This window comes from Chlorocebus sabaeus, chromosome 1 (assembly GCF_047675955.1).
Source record: "Chlorocebus sabaeus isolate Y175 chromosome 1, mChlSab1.0.hap1, whole genome shotgun sequence".
In the NCBI taxonomy this organism is placed as follows: domain Eukaryota; kingdom Metazoa; phylum Chordata; class Mammalia; order Primates; family Cercopithecidae; genus Chlorocebus; species Chlorocebus sabaeus.
In genome coordinates, this window is record NC_132904.1 from 86292489 (window position 1) to 86310265 (window position 17777).

Sequence of the window (17777 nt, forward strand, 5' to 3'; positions counted from 1 at the left end):
CTCCTCTACTTTTCTATTCCTGCACCCACTATTTCTACATTCACTAAAGTATCTGCCTCTGTTACACTTAAAAAACTTAGCACCTTCACATATGCATAGGATTTTTAGAACTAAAAAATTAACCTGGAATAGATTAGTAGAATTTTGCTTTTGCAGTTTTTTTTTGTTTTTTTTTTGTTTTTGTTTTTGTTTTTTTTTTTTTTTTTTGGCAACTTTTCTTTTAAACCATGCCAAATAAAATTACTGAATACTGGAAACATTTCTACATCAGAGGAAGGGAAAAAATAGATTCACAAAAAATTGAGTTAACATTTTAATAATGTATGAGCTCATTTCAGTAGCTCTTGTGAAAACTCTGAAAGCGCGTCTGCTGGAATTAAGGACAGACTCAACTGCGCATTGTCTCCAAAAGCCAGTAAAGGCAAAAACAGGAGGCTTACTGGTCTTCACAGGACACCTCTTTCACTAAGTCCTGTCTAAGAACTTGAGACAATTTTGAAAAATAGTCTTTCCTCAGTTTTCTCATACTTAAGAAGTCATTGTCTATTTTCTTTACAATAGAGACTCCCAATTGAGCAGATTGACAGAGCGGAAACCTCTGAAGAAGTCTCATTTCTAAGGATCTTCTCAGAGTGAGTGGGGTGGAAGGAGATCTGAGAAGTCAATGTGCTCTGTTATAAACATGAAAGAGTTGTCCACCAATTTCCAAGTTCTCATTCTTAAATATATCTGACTCAAAGATGACTGGGATACAAATCTAGTGATAAAAGTTAAAGAGAAAATAGAGGAGGGAGGTAGTTAGTTAGAATCTCAAGCTTTCCTCATATTTCTATGACCAAAATATTAACCTAAATATTATTTTATGGATTTTCAAAAACCTAAATAAATTTTTATTCATTTAAATGGCCAGATTTCCTTTGGCCTTGTACCTTCATCAATTCGCAAAATTCATTTGTTCCAGGATAAAGTATAAGTAAGCTGCACGATTTCTAGAGAATTTTTTGAGGGGAAACAATAAAGCAGCCACAGTTATAGAAGAATGTTTTTGGAAACAAATAATGAAAGTTGGAGGGAATGTGGATTTCATCTGAGAGAAATAATTTCCATGCACGTGAATGTTCAGCACCCTTACACCCTAAATCTCCTTTCTTACCTGGAGCAACTCCATGTCTGGCTTGTGGAGCATTTTCTTTTTAAGATACCCCCTTTTGGCCAGGCGCGGTGGCTCACGCCTGTAATCCCAGCACTTTGGGAGGCCCAGGCGGGCGGATCACGAGGTCAGGAGATCGAGACCATCCTATCTAACATGGTGAAACCCCGTCTCTACTAAAAATACAAAAAATTAGCCGGGCGTGGTGGCGGGCACCTGTAGTCCCAGCTACTGGGGAGGCTGAGGCAGGAGAATGGCGTGAACCCAGGAGGCGGAGGCAGGAGAATGACGTGAACCCGGGAGGCGGAGCTTGCAGTGAGCCAAGATCGCGCCACTGCACTCCAGCCTGGGCGACAGAGCTAGACTCCGCCGCAAAAAAAAAAAAAAAAACAAAAAACCCTCTTATGAGCCATTCTGGTCTTATGTGTGCGTATGTGTGTGTGTATACATAAACATATACATATACACATATGTATACACACATATATATGTGTGTGTATGTGTGTGTGTGTATGTGTGTGTATATATAGACATATGAAGTTACTAAAAGTTCTTCTTGCCCTCGATTTTCAGTCTTTCTAAATTATGTTGTCTGTCCTCATGGAGAAATAGAGGCATCTTCTAAAACTAAACACTGATTGTTTTTCTCCTTACATTCATATACTTCTGCTGTGGTATTGGGTTAGACAGAACGTAAACCCATTCATCCACCTATTATTGAATCTTACTGATACTTCCCTGCTTTATCACAGAAAAATCCATTATACTACAGGCTTATTTGTCAATTGTCAGAATCCATAAAACCTTGTGTCCTTTTTTCCCTGCACCAAGAAAAACTATTATCCACCCTACTTAATAAATTCCTGATGAAGTGCATGTTAAATGAGCCACCAAGAAAAAAAAAATTGCTAATTCCTATCTTGCAACCCTTTTTTTTTGGACAGTTAGGACAACTGGTCTTTAAAAGATGGGTTTTGAAGCTAAATTGGCTGGACTGGAGTTCATTATGGACTCCTATTTCCAAGATTAGACATCTCTAATTTTTGTAATTACTTTTGTGCTGATAGGTTACTTTTAATTTTCCTATAATGTTATTGGGTTTTCTTTTTGTTTGTTTTTGTGTCTCCCCCACCCCGCCCTCTTTCTCTTTTTCCCCGCCCTGCCCTCCTCTCTCTTTTTCCTCCTTAGTATGACTGTAGAGCAGCGGTCCTTAACCTTTTTCGCACCAGGGACTGGTTTCCTGGGAAGCGGGAAGGGGAATGGGTTTCGGGATGAAACTGTTTCACCTCAGATCATCACGAGTTAGATTCTCATAAGAAGAACGTCATATAGATCCGATGCATGCTCAGTTCTCAATAGTGTTCCAGCTCCTGTGAGAATCTAATGTCACCGCTGATCTGACAGGAGATGGAGTTGAGAGGATAATGCTTGCTCACCTGCTGCTCACCTACTGCTGTACGACCAGGTTCTTAACAGGCCAAGGGTTTTGAGGACCCCTGATGCAGTAGAGAATGCTGGTTATGGTTGGTCTTTCAGCTTCTCTCATACAGTTCGTAGGCATTTCTGTCCACAGGTTTTTAATACTCGGTTGTGCAGTTCGACCTTCAAGCCAGTAGATGGTGCTTATGTGTTAGAGCCGGTTTTGACCAACATGGCTGGGTTTATATTTGACCCTTGTTTACCAAGAGAAGCCCCAGGCAATGGGCTGATACCTGGAGTGCACAATGTTCCCAGCTCCCTCCTCAGCTCTGGGAACAGCTGGGGCAAGATAGGCAGGGCCATACTGGGCAGGTCTGCCTATAAGTCTCCCATTGGCAGGCATAAGCACCAGCACCAAGTGAGAATCCAGTGGGTGGCCACCTAGTGCCCATGGAAAGTGGTTTTTCAGAAACAATTTGTGAGGCTAAATCCAATGGCAGAAGCAAGTCTAAAAATTAGAAGAAATTTGCAAGAGATAATAAAAGCTTGAATTAAGAAAGAAGAAACCAGATATGTGAAGAACAAAATATACCTGAAAGACATTTAAGGTTTAATCACTTAATAACACTATGTAGGGCCTGGTAGAATGTAGAGGATGAGGAAGAAAACAGTGTCTAAACTAAATCTTAGTTTTCCAGTATGGATAAGGAGGTAAATAGTCATACTGATTCCTGAAACCAGGAAGACAAGATGAGAATAAGGGCCTTTCAAGAACAAAACCTCATAAGTTCTTTTGTACGTGAGGAACTTGAAGTGGCTGTAATTTATATTAAAAGTCTGGGAAATATCTAGGTGGCTTTATGAATCTGCAACTCAGAAAAGAAAATAGAGCAAGAAATAAGAATTTGGAAGTCCTAAGAATAAATTGCCTCTTAAAATCTGGACATATATAAGAAAAAAAAAGGGAATTCAAACAATATTTAGTGAAGTGAAAATAACCTGTTTTTATTTTAATTTGTTGGCTATAATTTTCTATGTTATATTATTCTGTACTATTTGGAGTTGACTAAAGAAAATGACTTTTGAAATAAGTTCATAAAATGCAAAGCCAGCTGAAGTGGAAAACTCACAATAATGTTGACCAGAGTTAATTGAAAAGTTTCTAATATGTCTTTCTTATAATCTCCATGGTTTTCTCTTAGCTAACAAAATGTTTAGTATATATTAACTTTATGAGAGTTAAATCTCCCAAATATAAAGCATTAGCTAACCGTGTGTGTATAGATTATATTAGTGAGATTAGCTTAGTCTGCCAAAGAATGATATGCAGAGTAATGAAGAAATTATATAAAACTATCTTAATAGTGAAAATAAATCTATTAGTCTTGTATCAGTCAGAGTTCAACTGGAGAACCAGAACCGGTAGGAGGGAGGGAGGGAGAATAAAGGAAATAATGACATATTACTATGGAGACTGACTATGCAAGTTGGAGATCAGTAAGGCAGTCATTCTGGGAAAAGCAGCAAACAAACAAAAAAACTGGAGCAGGCAGAAATGTAACTGGCACAGGACAAAGATATTGTCCACAGGCAGTCAGGATCAATGTAGAAATTTTTCTGTTTGCAGTTTTATTCAAGGAATGCCTAAAACTTCCTTTAACAGCCGGCCATTAAATTAGATCCAAGTAGATAATTTCCACAGATTAGAGTCAAGATTAGGAATTTTAATTGCATCTACAAAATCTCTTCACAGTAGCAACCCAGGTTAGTATTTGCTTGAATAACTGGGAGAAGTGTGTCTAGTCTACAAAATGGCTGCTTTCCTCTCTTACATTCTTGTAATTTAGCCAGATTGACATATTACAAAAAACACCATAAGGCCTTTTGATTTAAAAAGTATTTAAAAATATAAATATGGTTTTATTCTAGATTTACTATGCAGCATCCCATAAGGAAAGAATGCCCTGAAAATGTCATTCATAATTCAATCAATGTACATTTTAATTAATATTTTTATTTTTATGCTAATAAATTAAAATTTTGATTGCTTAGATTATTCACTGTGTGCCTAATATCAGTACATTTTTATATGTAATTTTATATTCTTCAGTAGTATGAATTGTTCTATAGTGGTGGTTGTGGCCAGGTGCATGCATTGGATCTAAAATGTTGATAAATCACTTCATTAAAAACACACAAGATAAAATAGGCTACATCAATATTTGCTAATATCTTCACTTATATAATGGTGTTGAATAGTATATAGTATTTTTATTAAGTTATTACTCATGTCATAAAATATTCAGTTTATACGCTATTTATTTAGCTATTGAAAATAATGCTACAAAATACATTCTTTTGTATATGCCCTTGTCTGTGTGAAATTATCTCTGAAAGATTACTAGGTATGATATTGCTCAGTTAAAGGAATTCTGGATATCAGATTTTGACAGGTACCTCAGGACTACGCTAATCCAGAGTGAGAAGGTCCTTCTCTGTCTTAAGCGGTCTATGATCTATGCACCAAATGAAGAATATGGCGAGTGGACACAGCTCAGATTTAAGTAAATTGAGTGGTTCCAAGTTACCTGCAGCCCCCAACAGGAAGAACCACAATGAAACCACCTGCTGGGGATCTGCCTCTTTACAGACTGAGAAAAATTTGAGAACAGTTTTTTTTTTTTTTTTTTTTTTGGAATATGTTTTTATTTCCATAGGCTATTGGGGAATAGGTGGTGTTTGGTTACATGAGTTGTGAGATTTTGGTGCGCCCATCACCCGAGCAGTATACATTGCATCCAATTTGCAGTTTTTTAATTCTTCACCCCCTTCCCATCCTTTCCCCCTGAGTCCCCAAAGTGCACTGTGTTATTCTCATGCCTTTGTATCCTCATAACTTAGCTCCCACTTATGAGTTAGAGCATACGATGTTTGTTTTTATATTCCTCAGTTACTTTACTTAGAATAACAGTCTCCAATCTCATCCAGGTCACTACAAATGCCAAATTCATTCCTTTTTATGGCTGAGAACTCCTTCCTCTGTCTGTCTGTCTGTCTGTCTGTCTATCTATCTATCTATCTATCTATCTATCTATCTATCTATGTCACAATATCTATCTATGCCACTTGTTGACTGATGGGCATTTGGGTTGGTTCCACATTTTTGCTGTTGCAAATTGTGTTGCTATAAACATGTGTGTGTAAATATCTTTTTCCTATAGTGACTTATTTTCCTCTGAGTAGATACTAAGTGGTGGGATTGCTTCATCAAATGGTAATTCTATTTTAGTTATTTAAGGAATCTCCACACTGTTTTCCATAGTGGTTGTACTAGTGTACATTCCCACCAGCAGTGTAGAAGTGTTCCCTCTTTACTGCATCCACGGCAATATCTTTTTTTTAAATTTTTTGATTATGGCCATTTTTGCAGGAGTAAGGTGGTATTACATTGTGGTTTTGATTTCCATTTTCCTTATTAGTGATGTTGAGCGTTTTTGCTTATGTTTGTTTGCCATTTGTTTATCTTCTTTTGAAAATTGTCTGTTCATGTCTTTAGCCCACTTTTTGTTAAGATTGTTTGTTTTCTTTCTTGCTAATTTGTTTGAGTTCATTGTAGATTCTGGATATTAGTCCTTTTACAGATGTATAGATTGTGAAGATTTTCCCCCACTGTGTGGGTTGTCTGTTTACTCTGCTGACCATCCTTTTTGCCATGCAAAATTTCTTTAGTTAAGTCCCAGCTATTTATCTTTGTTTTTATTGCATTTGCTTTTGGGTTCTCGGTCATGAAGTCGTTGCCTAAGCCAACATCTAGAAAGGTTTTTCCAATGTTATATTCTAGAATTTGTGTAGTTCCAAGTCTTAGATTTAAGTCTTTGATTCATCTTGAGTTGATTTTTATATAAGTTGAGGATCCAGTTTCATTCTCCTACATGTGGCTTGTCAATTACCCCAGGACCATTTGTCGAATAGGGTGTCCTTTCCCCACTTTATAATTTTGTTTGCTTTGTCAAAGGTCAGTTGGCTGTAAATATTTGGGTTCATTTCTGGGTTCTCTATTCTGTTCCATTGGTCTGTATATCTATTTTTATACCATGTTATTTTTGTACCATGTTATTTTGGTGGTGAATAGAGGCCTGGAGAATGGGGATGTAATGTCCAGGGATCAGACAGGCAGGTTCAGCACAGTCTCACTAGCAATTAGAAAGGGGATAGGAAAAGGGAAAGGTGATAAAGACTAGAGGCAGGTTTATGAAAGGAACCAGAGCCCTTGATTGGGTAGATATGGGAGTGGAGGGCGATTCCAGCTTGTCTTCTGCAGCATGAACACCCTGAACCCCTGCCACAAACAGACATCTATACACAGCAGCCCTCCTGTCACTGAGATTCTTGGTTATTTCCTTGCTTGATGCAGGAGTGAGAGGGGTGAGAGAGGTAACTGACCAGGTACCTAACCCCTCTGCCCATGGGTAGTGTTGGGAACCTTGGTTTCCAGCTCCAAAGCAGCTACAGCAAATTTTCAGGGCAATGGCCTGATTTGTGGCCCAGACTTCTTGGCATTGTCATGTCCCACTGGTTGGCAGCTGAGGGTCCTGCTGCTCTAACCTGAGAATAGACAAAACACGTGTTGGTTACTCTAAAGCTGTTCAAGCCTGGCTGTCATAACTGTGGCTGGAAAAAGTTTTAGTGGCTTTGCTTAGTGTTTTCAGATAATTTGTAAATCAGTTTTCAGTTAAATTGTGAAGTTTATCTGTTTTATTCTGTTGTTTAAAAATTAAGAAAGAAAATTATAGGAATACTGTTCTTTTAAGGATATTTTATTGTTTCTGTTTAACGTTTATTTAGATAACTATATTTAATTTTCTATTATTTTATGTTACATTTTAACTGCAAATCATATTGAGTTACAGTTTAACTTAATTTTCTATTATTTTATGTTATGTTTTTAACTGCAACTCATATTGATTTGCTGTTAAAATGTGACATAAAATAATAGAAAATTAAATAGGACTTTATTTAGCTTTAAGATGTTTTAATTTGGAAAATGTTTAACTAAATGTGTAAGTAAAGCTAGGGAAAAAATTTGCATATATAAGGGTAGAATTGGTCCTCAGATCCAGCATTAGCTGAGCAAATAATTTTAGTGCTTTGGGAGGCAGATGTTGGAGGATCCCTTGAGCTCAGAAGTTTGAGGTTACAATGAACTATGATTGCACCACTATGCTCCAGCCTGGGCAACAGAGCAAGATCCTGTCTCAAAAAAAAAAAAAAAAACTGCATTTTACTACAGGAGGGACGCTGATAGTGTTACTCTCCCCTTCTATTATTAGATAGATCAAAGAAAAATGTGAGAATAAAACCCACCCTGCAGTTTGCAGTGAGGATTGTGTGCAGTGTGTGCCAAGAACAACACAGTGTCCAGCATGACATCCTCTTCACTGATATCCTCTTCCTCTCTTCTTGCCATTTTCTTTTTTATATATACAAAATTCATAGCTTTATAGGGAGAAATGGGAGGAAAATATGACATGGGCTGGTCCAAAACTATAAATGGAAAAAATAAAACGAAAAGTTACCAGATGACATAGCAAGGGGATCCTCAGACATATAGAGGCCAGGAGACAAAAGAGAAACGTTTTCTTAGCAGGGAAGAAGAACTCTGAAAATGTTTCTCTGTTGTGAGAAATCCAGCAGCCAACACATTAGCAATCAAGTATTTTATCGAGGGGATATATATTGGTTTTACAAAGTTGTTAACCATGGGTCTGCTTCGTGATAGTATATTTTCATACTGCAAAATTTATTAGGAACCAGTTTTTACACTAGTTTCCAGGAGTAAAAATTTTACCAATCAATTCACTAATCTTGTTACCCAGGAGGGTAGAGATGATCTCCGATCACAGATCTGCCTAGTGTTAACTAAGGACAATTTATTACACAGAAAGACTGGTGTGTGTGCCTGCACATGTGTGTGTGATTTAATCACAAATTGAAGGTTTAAAGTTTGTATTGGTAGAAGATAAATCTTTCTGCCTCCTGGCTCCAGAGTCCCATGTTTATTGGGAGAAGAGAGTCAAGCTGGGAAGAATAGTAGCCCTGTGCCCTCCAGAACGGCAGCATGTTTGGGAATTGTGAGGCTTCATGCTTTCCAGAAGACTTTGGAACTAGGAGGATGTCACCAGTGACTAGCACAGTGCCACCTTCCTTACATCTGTCTATCAGCCCTCCTCAGGGCATCCAAATGTGGCCCTCTCCTTAACTCCTTCCTCTGCTTCTCTTCTCCCAGCCCTGGGATCTGAGCTCTCTCTCTACCTGTGCGCAGTATCTACTTAGGGAAGCCCCAGCACCTGCTGCAGTCAGGGCTGCAGCCCTGAGCTGAGTCTAGTAGAAATTTTGTAAACTAAAGACAGCATAAGATTATTATACACTGCAGGTGGAAATGTAAATTAGTCCACCCACAATGGAAAGCAGTCTGGAGATTTTTCAAAGAACTTAACACAGAACTACCATTTGATACAATTATCCCATTACTTAGTATATGCTCAAAAGAAAATAAATCATTCTACTAAAGCGACACATGCACTCCTATGTTCACGGCAGCACTATGCACAATAACAAAGACATAATCAACCCAGGTGTCCGTCAATGGCACACTGTATAAATAAAATGTGGTGCATATACACCATGGAATACTACACAGCCATAAAAAAGAATGAAATCATGTCCTTTACAGAAATGTGGATGGAGCTGGAGGCTGTAATCCTAAGCCAGTTAATGCAGCATCAGAAAACCAAATGCTATGTATTCTTACTTACATGCGGGAGCTAAGCACTGAACACACATAGGCATCAGTATGGGAAACATAGACTCTGGACTACTTGAGGGTGGAGGGAGAGGGATGGGTTAAAAAACTACCTTCTCGGGGCGGTCTCTACAGCCTGTCTCGCCTGTCTCTCTCTGGATCGCTCCTCCTGCTCCTCTTCTGCTCCTGGTAGGCCTTGTGCCCACCGAGTTACCTGCCCTCAAGCCTCTGCCCAGAGAAGCACAGCCGCAGGGGCGCGTCCTGTCGCTCCGCCCCGCCATTTACCCTCCCCTGAGCCCGGGTGCCTGGCTCAGGCCTCTGGGTGCGAGGAGACCTGGGACACCGCACCTGCCTGAGCTACCCAGCGCTTCTGCCCTGGTGTGCGAAGCACCACACCCTCCTCTGCCATGTGCCCAGCCTGGAGACGCCCCTTTCAGATCTCAGCCGCCACCACAGCGGCTGCACGCGGGAGGGCGTAACATAGGGATGGCTTTCCCAGCTGGCTGTCACGCAGGAGCTCTAGTTGCTTAGCTCGCCCCATGGAGAGACCTGAAATCAAGGCATGACTTAACAGCTTATCTTGTAAGAGAAAAGCTCAACTCAAAGGCAGATTGCTAGACCGGACTTTGTTACAAGCAGGACTGCGATGATGCTTACAGCACTGAAGTGAACTCCAGGCTAGGTACAGAAAGTGGCTTCTCTGCTTTCCCTCCCAAGTACAAGCGTATATAGGTTGCAGACTTGAATCACTGAAGATGTAAGCCAGCTGTTACTCTCATATTGGGAGACACCCTGTGGACAACATGAAAACTGTCCCTTATCAAAGTCTTTAGTAAACAGGAAGGAGTCAAGGTTAAAGAATGTGTTTGATTACCCGGTCTGCGGTATTTTGGAAAATGAACCAAGGCCTGGGTTTTACTCTAGAAGTCTGCCCTGCCTGCTTCTATAATCTGGTGCTTGCATCCAGATCTTGGCCTTTTATGGACACTGTATGTTACTCTTATGATTCTCTGCTCTTCTGTTAGTTCAGACGTGGCACCTTATTTCATTTCTGAGCCACTCTCTGCCGTCCAGAAACTTAGTGGACCTATAGAACTCTATTGTTCTGCTAAACCTGTGACCACTCATATCTCAAGGTCGCATAATGTAAAAAATAGAAGAGAAATATGGAATATATTAAGATTCATCAGGGGATTTTGACAATTGTTTTATCTTAACTCCTCCCTTTTGGGTTACTACCAATGCATTTTCAACAATAGGTCGATGTTGTTGTAAGTGGCCCTGTAACAGTGTCCACAGCAGTTCTTGGTGATTTTTGTTCACCCACAAAGCATGTTATTACAGCAGAAGAAAAAAGTGCTGTTTTCATTGGCTGCAGTGAACCAGAGAGTAACCCCAAAGCTGAGGTGTGCTCTAAAATCCAGGGAAAGTGGCTGAAGCATTCCACAAAGAATTACTTAATCCTTCTATCGAGACGTCTTTAAATTTTGAATGTATCCTTAGAGGACAAGAAATCATACAAATATGCGGCTTATAATCCTGTCACACATGAAATAAAAGTTGAACCCATTGGCCAAAAGCTCCTTGTGAGTCACCTTTCTTCAAATGATTTTGACATTCTTCATCCTGCTTGTTCACAGGTATTAGTTGTTTTTTCACGTATTCTTCTAACCTTGGAGTGTGTGGTTAGTGGGGTCTCAGCTCCTCAAGTGTGTTGGCTAAAGGACAAGCAGGATATTGCCCCAGGAAGCAACTGGAGAAGGTTGTATTCTTATGTTGCCACAGGTAGCATTGACCCAGTGGACTCTGGAAACTATTCCTGCGTGGTGGGAAACAAGACTGGAGATGTGAAATATGTAACATACATGGTTAATGTGCTTGAATATGCTCCCGTTTCTAAAGGACTACAGGATCAGATAGTGTCTCTGGTGCCACAGTACATGTTGCCAGTCATATTCATGGAAACCCACCTGCCTGCCATACCTGGTTTTATATTGCACAGCCTATTCATCCTTCCCCATGACATCTAATTGCAGGAAATTGACTGAAAGTCAGTGGGGTTATTATGGAAGATACTGGGCTGTATCAGTGTTTAGCAGATAATGGGATTGGATTTATGCAGTCTACTGGAAGACTTGAAATTGAAAAAGACAATGGATTCAAACCAGTTATAATCATGGCACCAGCAAGTGCAAAGGTGATAGGTGGAGACTTTGTCATTCTGTCCTGCCATGCCACTGGGCTGCCAGTTTTGGTCATTCCTTGGTTATGACAGCTATGGGTTAATAGCCAGCCATCTTGCTTAAGTCCTTAGACCTAAGTCCCAAAAGTAACACTTATCAAGGTCTGCAATCTTGGACCTGAAGCCTAGCTACTTCCTCATGTCCCAAGTTGACTCAAACTCTCTTCATATTTAGGATGTGACTCAGAAACATGTGGGGAAACACATATGGGAAGCTCCAGATGGACACAATACCACGCAGGGGGAAGCATCTCTCATGGTTGTTCCTTTTGAAACAAATACAGAAGTGGAAACAGTCATACTTTCTGCTGCTACTCAGAATGATAAAAGAAATAAAAGGGATGGTTCAGAAACTGGATTGAGCTCATGTCCAGTTAAGGTACATCCCAGTGCAGTGGAATCAGCATCAGAGAAAAATGTTAATGGCATCGCTGTTCCTGTCGCCCACATCATACTGATCCCCTGACAGACCCACACACCAGATACGTACAAGCTGGTGTGGAGCGCAGGCAGGAGTGGTGGGCTATCCATTAATGGGTATTTTATGACATATCAAAAGCTGAACAATGGGGTTGGTTTGGTAGGAATTTGACATACAGTTCAAGTCCCAGGGAGTGAAAATGAGCTCCATTTAGCTGAACTAGGGCCATCTAGTCTTTACAAAGTCCTAATAGTAGCAAGAAGTGGAGCAGGTGAAGGACAAACTGCCATGCTTACCTTCTGAACCAGCAAAGAAAAAAGAGCATTGACAAAAAACACCCAGGCATTCTCTCCACCCATGGGCATCCCTAAGTATCCTGTTGTTTCAGAAGCGGCAAACAATTTTGGAGTGGTACTTACAGATTCTTGAAGGCACAGCGAAGTTCCAGAGGCACCAGATGGCCTTGCTATCTCCAATGCATCAGAGACATTGGTCTATGTCACTTGGATTCTCCTGGAAAATTGGGTTTCTCCAATCACTGCCTTCAAAGTTAAATATAAAAGGATGAGGATCAGTGATTGACTGGTGGCAGCTGAAGATATCCTTGCTTCCAAAATATCCGTGGAAGTTCATAGTTTAGAACTGGGTTCAACATACAAATTGCAAGTCATTGCTATCCATCATCAGGGAGTTTTAGGAGTCCAGAGTCTTGTCCTTATCAGGTGGCTGGGTTCCCCAGTCATTTTTTCAACCATCCAATAATGGAACTCACATTGTATACACAGAGGCTGTCAGTGTCACCCAGATAGTGCTAAAGTGGACATACATTCCATGAAGTAACAATAACACTTCCATTCTTTTATATCTATTGCCGACCATCAGATAGTGACAATGACAGTGATTACAAGAGGGATGTAGTAGGAGATTCAAAGGAGTAGCACATGATTGGCCATCTGCTGTCAGAAACTTCCTATGGCATTAAAATGCAGTGCTTCAGTGAAAGAGAAGAGTGAGTTTAGCAATGTGACAATCTGCAAGACTACAGTAAAACGTGTTTCTGGAGTTTCTGAGTATCCGAAAGGCTTGAGTATCCCTCTGAATTCCTCAGAAATGAAGGAAACATGAGGCCTGTAACCAGCCCTGCCAGAAGCAGTGACATGTTATATCTGATCCTTGACCATATGCTGGGTGTCATGGTCCTTATTTTTGTGGCTTTTTATTGCAATGTGCCTGTGGAAGAATCACCAGTAGAATACCATACAGAAATATGACCCACTGGCATATCTCTACCAGGGATCCAATATTAATGGGCGGATGGTGGAATACACCCCTGTCTCAGGAGCAGATGAGATAAATGGAAATGTTCATGGAGGCTTCCTGAGCCATGGCAGTCTCAGCAGTGGCTGTTCCCACCTTCACCATAAGGTCCTCAATGGAATCAATGTAATTGTGAATGGGAGCTTAAATGGAGGACTTTACTCTGGTCACACCAACTCTGTAACCAGGACACGTGGATTTTGAACAGCCTCATTATCTAGTGAACGGTGGTGGAATGTACATAGGGGTGCCTCAGATTGACCCTCTGGAATGTGTTAACTGTCAAAATTGTTGAAACAACAATAACTGTTTCACCAAAACCAACAGCAATTTCAGCAGTATCCCTCTTCCTGTGGTCTCTAGGGTGTCACCTTGTCCTCAGTACGGTGTGGGAATCAGGCCCCTCAGTCAAATGAAGATGCCCATATGCCTGGCTTCTGCGTCCCTGATTGTGGCCAGTTACCTCAGGAGAGCATCAAGAACAATGTGGAACCAATCTCTACTCAGCATACTTGCTGTCAGGATAATAGAAACAATGTCAGCTCTAATCACATAGAAGATCCAGAAGAGTTCATCAGAGGAGACAGCTGTGTCTCTTCAGAAATGGACAGCAACACTTTACATTGGAATCTTCTTATTTTGCCACCTATCTCAGAGGACTGTGCTGAAAAGACAACATGGCCTCCTCCTGGTGTTCCTTTGGACAGCCCCTCAGGGGTCCTTCAGCAGCCCCAGGAAACCAGAGGATGTGCAAACAACCAGTCATGTTCCGACTTCAATCCTGTAACTAACTGCACAAAACATGCCTGTGAATGAACTGTGTGAAGGACTTTAATTCAAATCAGAGAAAATCATTATTTAGTTATAGTATAATGTCATATGAATGTATCTTAAAATGTGTGGCCTTTTATATTATTTATGCCTTAAAAGTTTTATTACCCATTTTTTTCCTCCCTGTCAGTAAGAAACAACCTTGTTTTGCATAGCTTTCAGTAACCTGGAGAGCAGAGGGATTATTTCATGTTTTCTAACAACCGTAGTGGCAGTTAGAACTTCTTTTGCAAAGGATCCCATCTCTTGGACGCTTCAGCGCAGAGGAAATGCAGAGGCCAATTGAAGGTTGCCACCACTCAGGTTTTTCAGACAGAAAATTTTCTTTTAATAGTGTATTATCAGACTTTCTGAGAACACTTTGAAGTCAACCACGGTTTTGACCCAGTGTTTACAATAGCAGATCTGGCTGATGAATTTTATAAGAGTGCCTTCCACAAAAGTGGTAATGTGACTGGACGGCTTTCTCTCTATCTGCACGTGGGCACAAGTGATGTTCAGTCTTCTAGGCACTAGTCATAAGCGGTGTCATGGACATGGTAAGGTGTAAGGTGTCCTTGAATGATTGCAGTATGCAGAAAAGGAACAAAGGCCAGAGAGACAAATAATGCCTTAATGTCCCACTGCTTTAAAATTACATTAATTTATAAAATGACCAGGATGGGGCTCTTTTTGACTGTTTCTAGGAGTAGGAACAAAATAGACTTTAAGTGGTGTCTTGAAAAGGAAGATACACATTTTCTGAAGAAAAAAGGGGAGGGCTGTGGGAAGCTTGTCTTGGAGGGAGCTCTTCAGTCTGCTCCATGAGCCTAGGAGCATGCACATGGTGTCACACTGCCAGAAACCAGCCATCCTCTCACTTCCAACGGGGCAACAGCCTGAAGATGTGAGTGTCAGAATATAGCTACTTTGGAAGGAAAGTGTTTTGGTTTTTTTTGCCCTGAAGTTTCCTGCCATTTTTTTCAGAATGTCATGCTTGTAAATAGGCACCTAAAGCATTGGTCAGCAGAGCTCCTGACCACTGCTGCCTCTGCATGACAAGGACATTTGCAGCTGCCTTTAGAAGGCTCTTCTCCACATTAATAAATAATAATCATACGTTTTTAAAAAACTACCTATTGAGTACTATGCTGACTACCAGGGTGACAGGATCTGTATTCAAACATCAGCATCATGCAATACTCCCATGTAACAAATATGCATATGTACCCCCTGCATCTAAAATAAAACTTGGAATTTAAAAATATATATTGTATAAAATTATCTGCAAGTCACTCATGTGGAAAGCACTTTGGTTTATACATCACTAGAATATATATACACACACATATACACACACACACACACATACTTCACAGATAAAAGAACAGTGCTTGGAAAATTAGCTTACAAGTTGAAAAATATATAAATGACTACTTTGAAATATATATGTATATACACACACATATATATATGCAAATTTAATTTGAGAGTAGGTACACTTTTGGCTTCTGAGGTGAACATATTCTTGACGATAAATATTTGCCATAAATTCAGTTAAACATTAAAGTCAGGAATATCCATATTTACTTATCTCTATTTCTACCTAACTCTGTATTTCAAAAGTTGGGACTAACCCTCCCAATTAGATTTTATCCTTTATCATTGAATGTATGTGTGGCTTGGAGACAGCTTTCACTGGTCAGGAAGTTTACAGTTACATCCCACATTCAGTGGACTAACAGCTCAGAGGTCCTCTCTCTGGTTACTGCTAAGGCAGTCCTTGGTCAGGTTTCCAGATCACAAGAGATGACTGTGAATTTATTTTTAAGTCTAGCTTCTAGGAATCACTCCCTGGAATAGAATAATTTATTGTTCACCCAGTGTTCACTCAGAATTTGTGCTTTAGCTCTTCAGTCAGTAGGGCTAAAGGCTCTTTATTGACGAATCAGTGGTTAGCTTGGGGAATGCTTACAAATTTGACTATTTCCACCTTGATTGCTCTAGAGTAGGTGCAGTCTAACAGATCCGGAGCTCCAGAAATTAGGGACCCTAAGACATCTTTTCTTGGCTTTCTCTTTGCCTGGTTTTCTCTGGTAAACTTCTGGCTGGCTGTCAGAAGTTTATTTATTGCTACAAAGCATGCTAAAGATTCCAAGCTCCTCTTTAATGTTCCTAACCAAGGTCTCCATTGCTTTTGACAATGCCCTTGGGAATGTACCTTTTCATGACCAATTCAAAATCAATCATTACTGTGAGGCACTGAGCAAAGCTCTCAGATTTTCTGGCCTGTCAATCCTCCTAGATGAATCTCTGCATCACTGCAAAGGAGTTGACAGTGGCTTCTCTAGCACTCACACACACTCTACAAGTCTGTGCTGGGGTAGGTAGGGGGATGGTGTCCCCCGGTGTTTTGTCTTATCCTTTGAGGGATGGAGGATACAACCAGTGGGAAACTTGGGCATAGCAACCCTAGACCTGCTGTTCCGAGGTGGAGATTCTACCCTATCAGTGGAGGTTGTATGTGCATTATCTCATCCAGGCTTCACAATTATAAGAGAAATATATTTCTCTCACAAACTTATAAGAACAGCCAATTAAACTGAAGTTTAAATCATTGGTAATATTTAAGCCAGGCATGGTCTCTCATGCCTATAATTCCAGTACTTGGAAAGGCTGAGGTGGGAGGATCACTTTCTCTCATAATTGTGAGGACAGAATAAGATAATGCACTTAAAATTTGATTATCCACTGCCTGTATCTAGTATTCCTTCTATTAATTCTAGTCATTTTTTATGAATGAATTTTCATATTTTCATGAATTATTCTTAAACATTAAGAACTATTCTTATGAAGGTGCAATCGTAAAGTATTTCATATTCAAGAACACATTTGAAGACACAGATTATTCTTATAATGAAAGAGAATGAAACACAAATAATTTAAACTTCAGTTTAATTGGCTGTATTTAAGCCTGGCATGGTGGCTTGTGCCTCTAGTCCCAGCAATTTTTGAGGTTAAGGTAAGAGGATCTTTTGAGCCCAGGAGTTTGAGACAAGACTGGGCAACAGATTGAGACTCTGTCTCTCCAAAAAAAAAAAAAAAAAAAAAAAAAAAAAAAAAAAAAAAAATTACTCAGGCATGATGGTGCAGCCTGTAGCCAGCTATTTGGGAGGCTGAGGTTGGAAGATTGCTTGATCTGGGGAGGTTGAGGCTGCAGTGAGCTGTGATCTCACCATTGCACTCCAACCTGGGAGAAAGACTGAGAGCCTTTCTCAAAAATAGAACAAAACAAAACAATAACAAAAAACTGGCCGTATTTATCCATTCTTCCTTATTGCTCTAACAGTAGTACTCTAATATACAATGAGATTCTATACAAGATGAAGATGGTTAAAAGAATGTAATACTATTAAAATATAAATGATTACAGAATTGTATGTTTGCATTACTCCTATCATTGAAATAACCCATTATGCAACCCATCTGTCATTACACTTTTGGATTAGACCTACTGCTTATAGATGGAGTCAGCCTTTTTTAGACTTTGCTTTCAGCAATCCTCATTAAAGGAGGCATTACTGGATTGCTTTAAATAAATTCAAAAACTACATAT

General features: G+C 39.9%; 1 protein-coding gene across 1 annotated transcript; it reads left to right on the plus strand.

Moving 5' to 3' along the window:
- Nucleotides 1-5105: 5105 nt before the first annotated feature.
- LOC103248923 (cell adhesion molecule-related/down-regulated by oncogenes) lies at nt 5106-14167 on the plus strand. Its single transcript, XM_073019570.1, is given in 15 exon segments — nt 5106-5240; nt 10296-10524; nt 10527-10579; nt 10581-10626; nt 10629-11294; nt 11297-11637; nt 11639-12722; nt 12725-12793; nt 12796-12889; nt 12891-13034; nt 13036-13133; nt 13136-13239; nt 13241-13539; nt 13541-13788; nt 13791-14167. Coding segments are annotated over 15 exon segments (3987 nt in total).
- The last annotated feature ends 3610 nt before the right edge of the window (nt 14168-17777 follow it).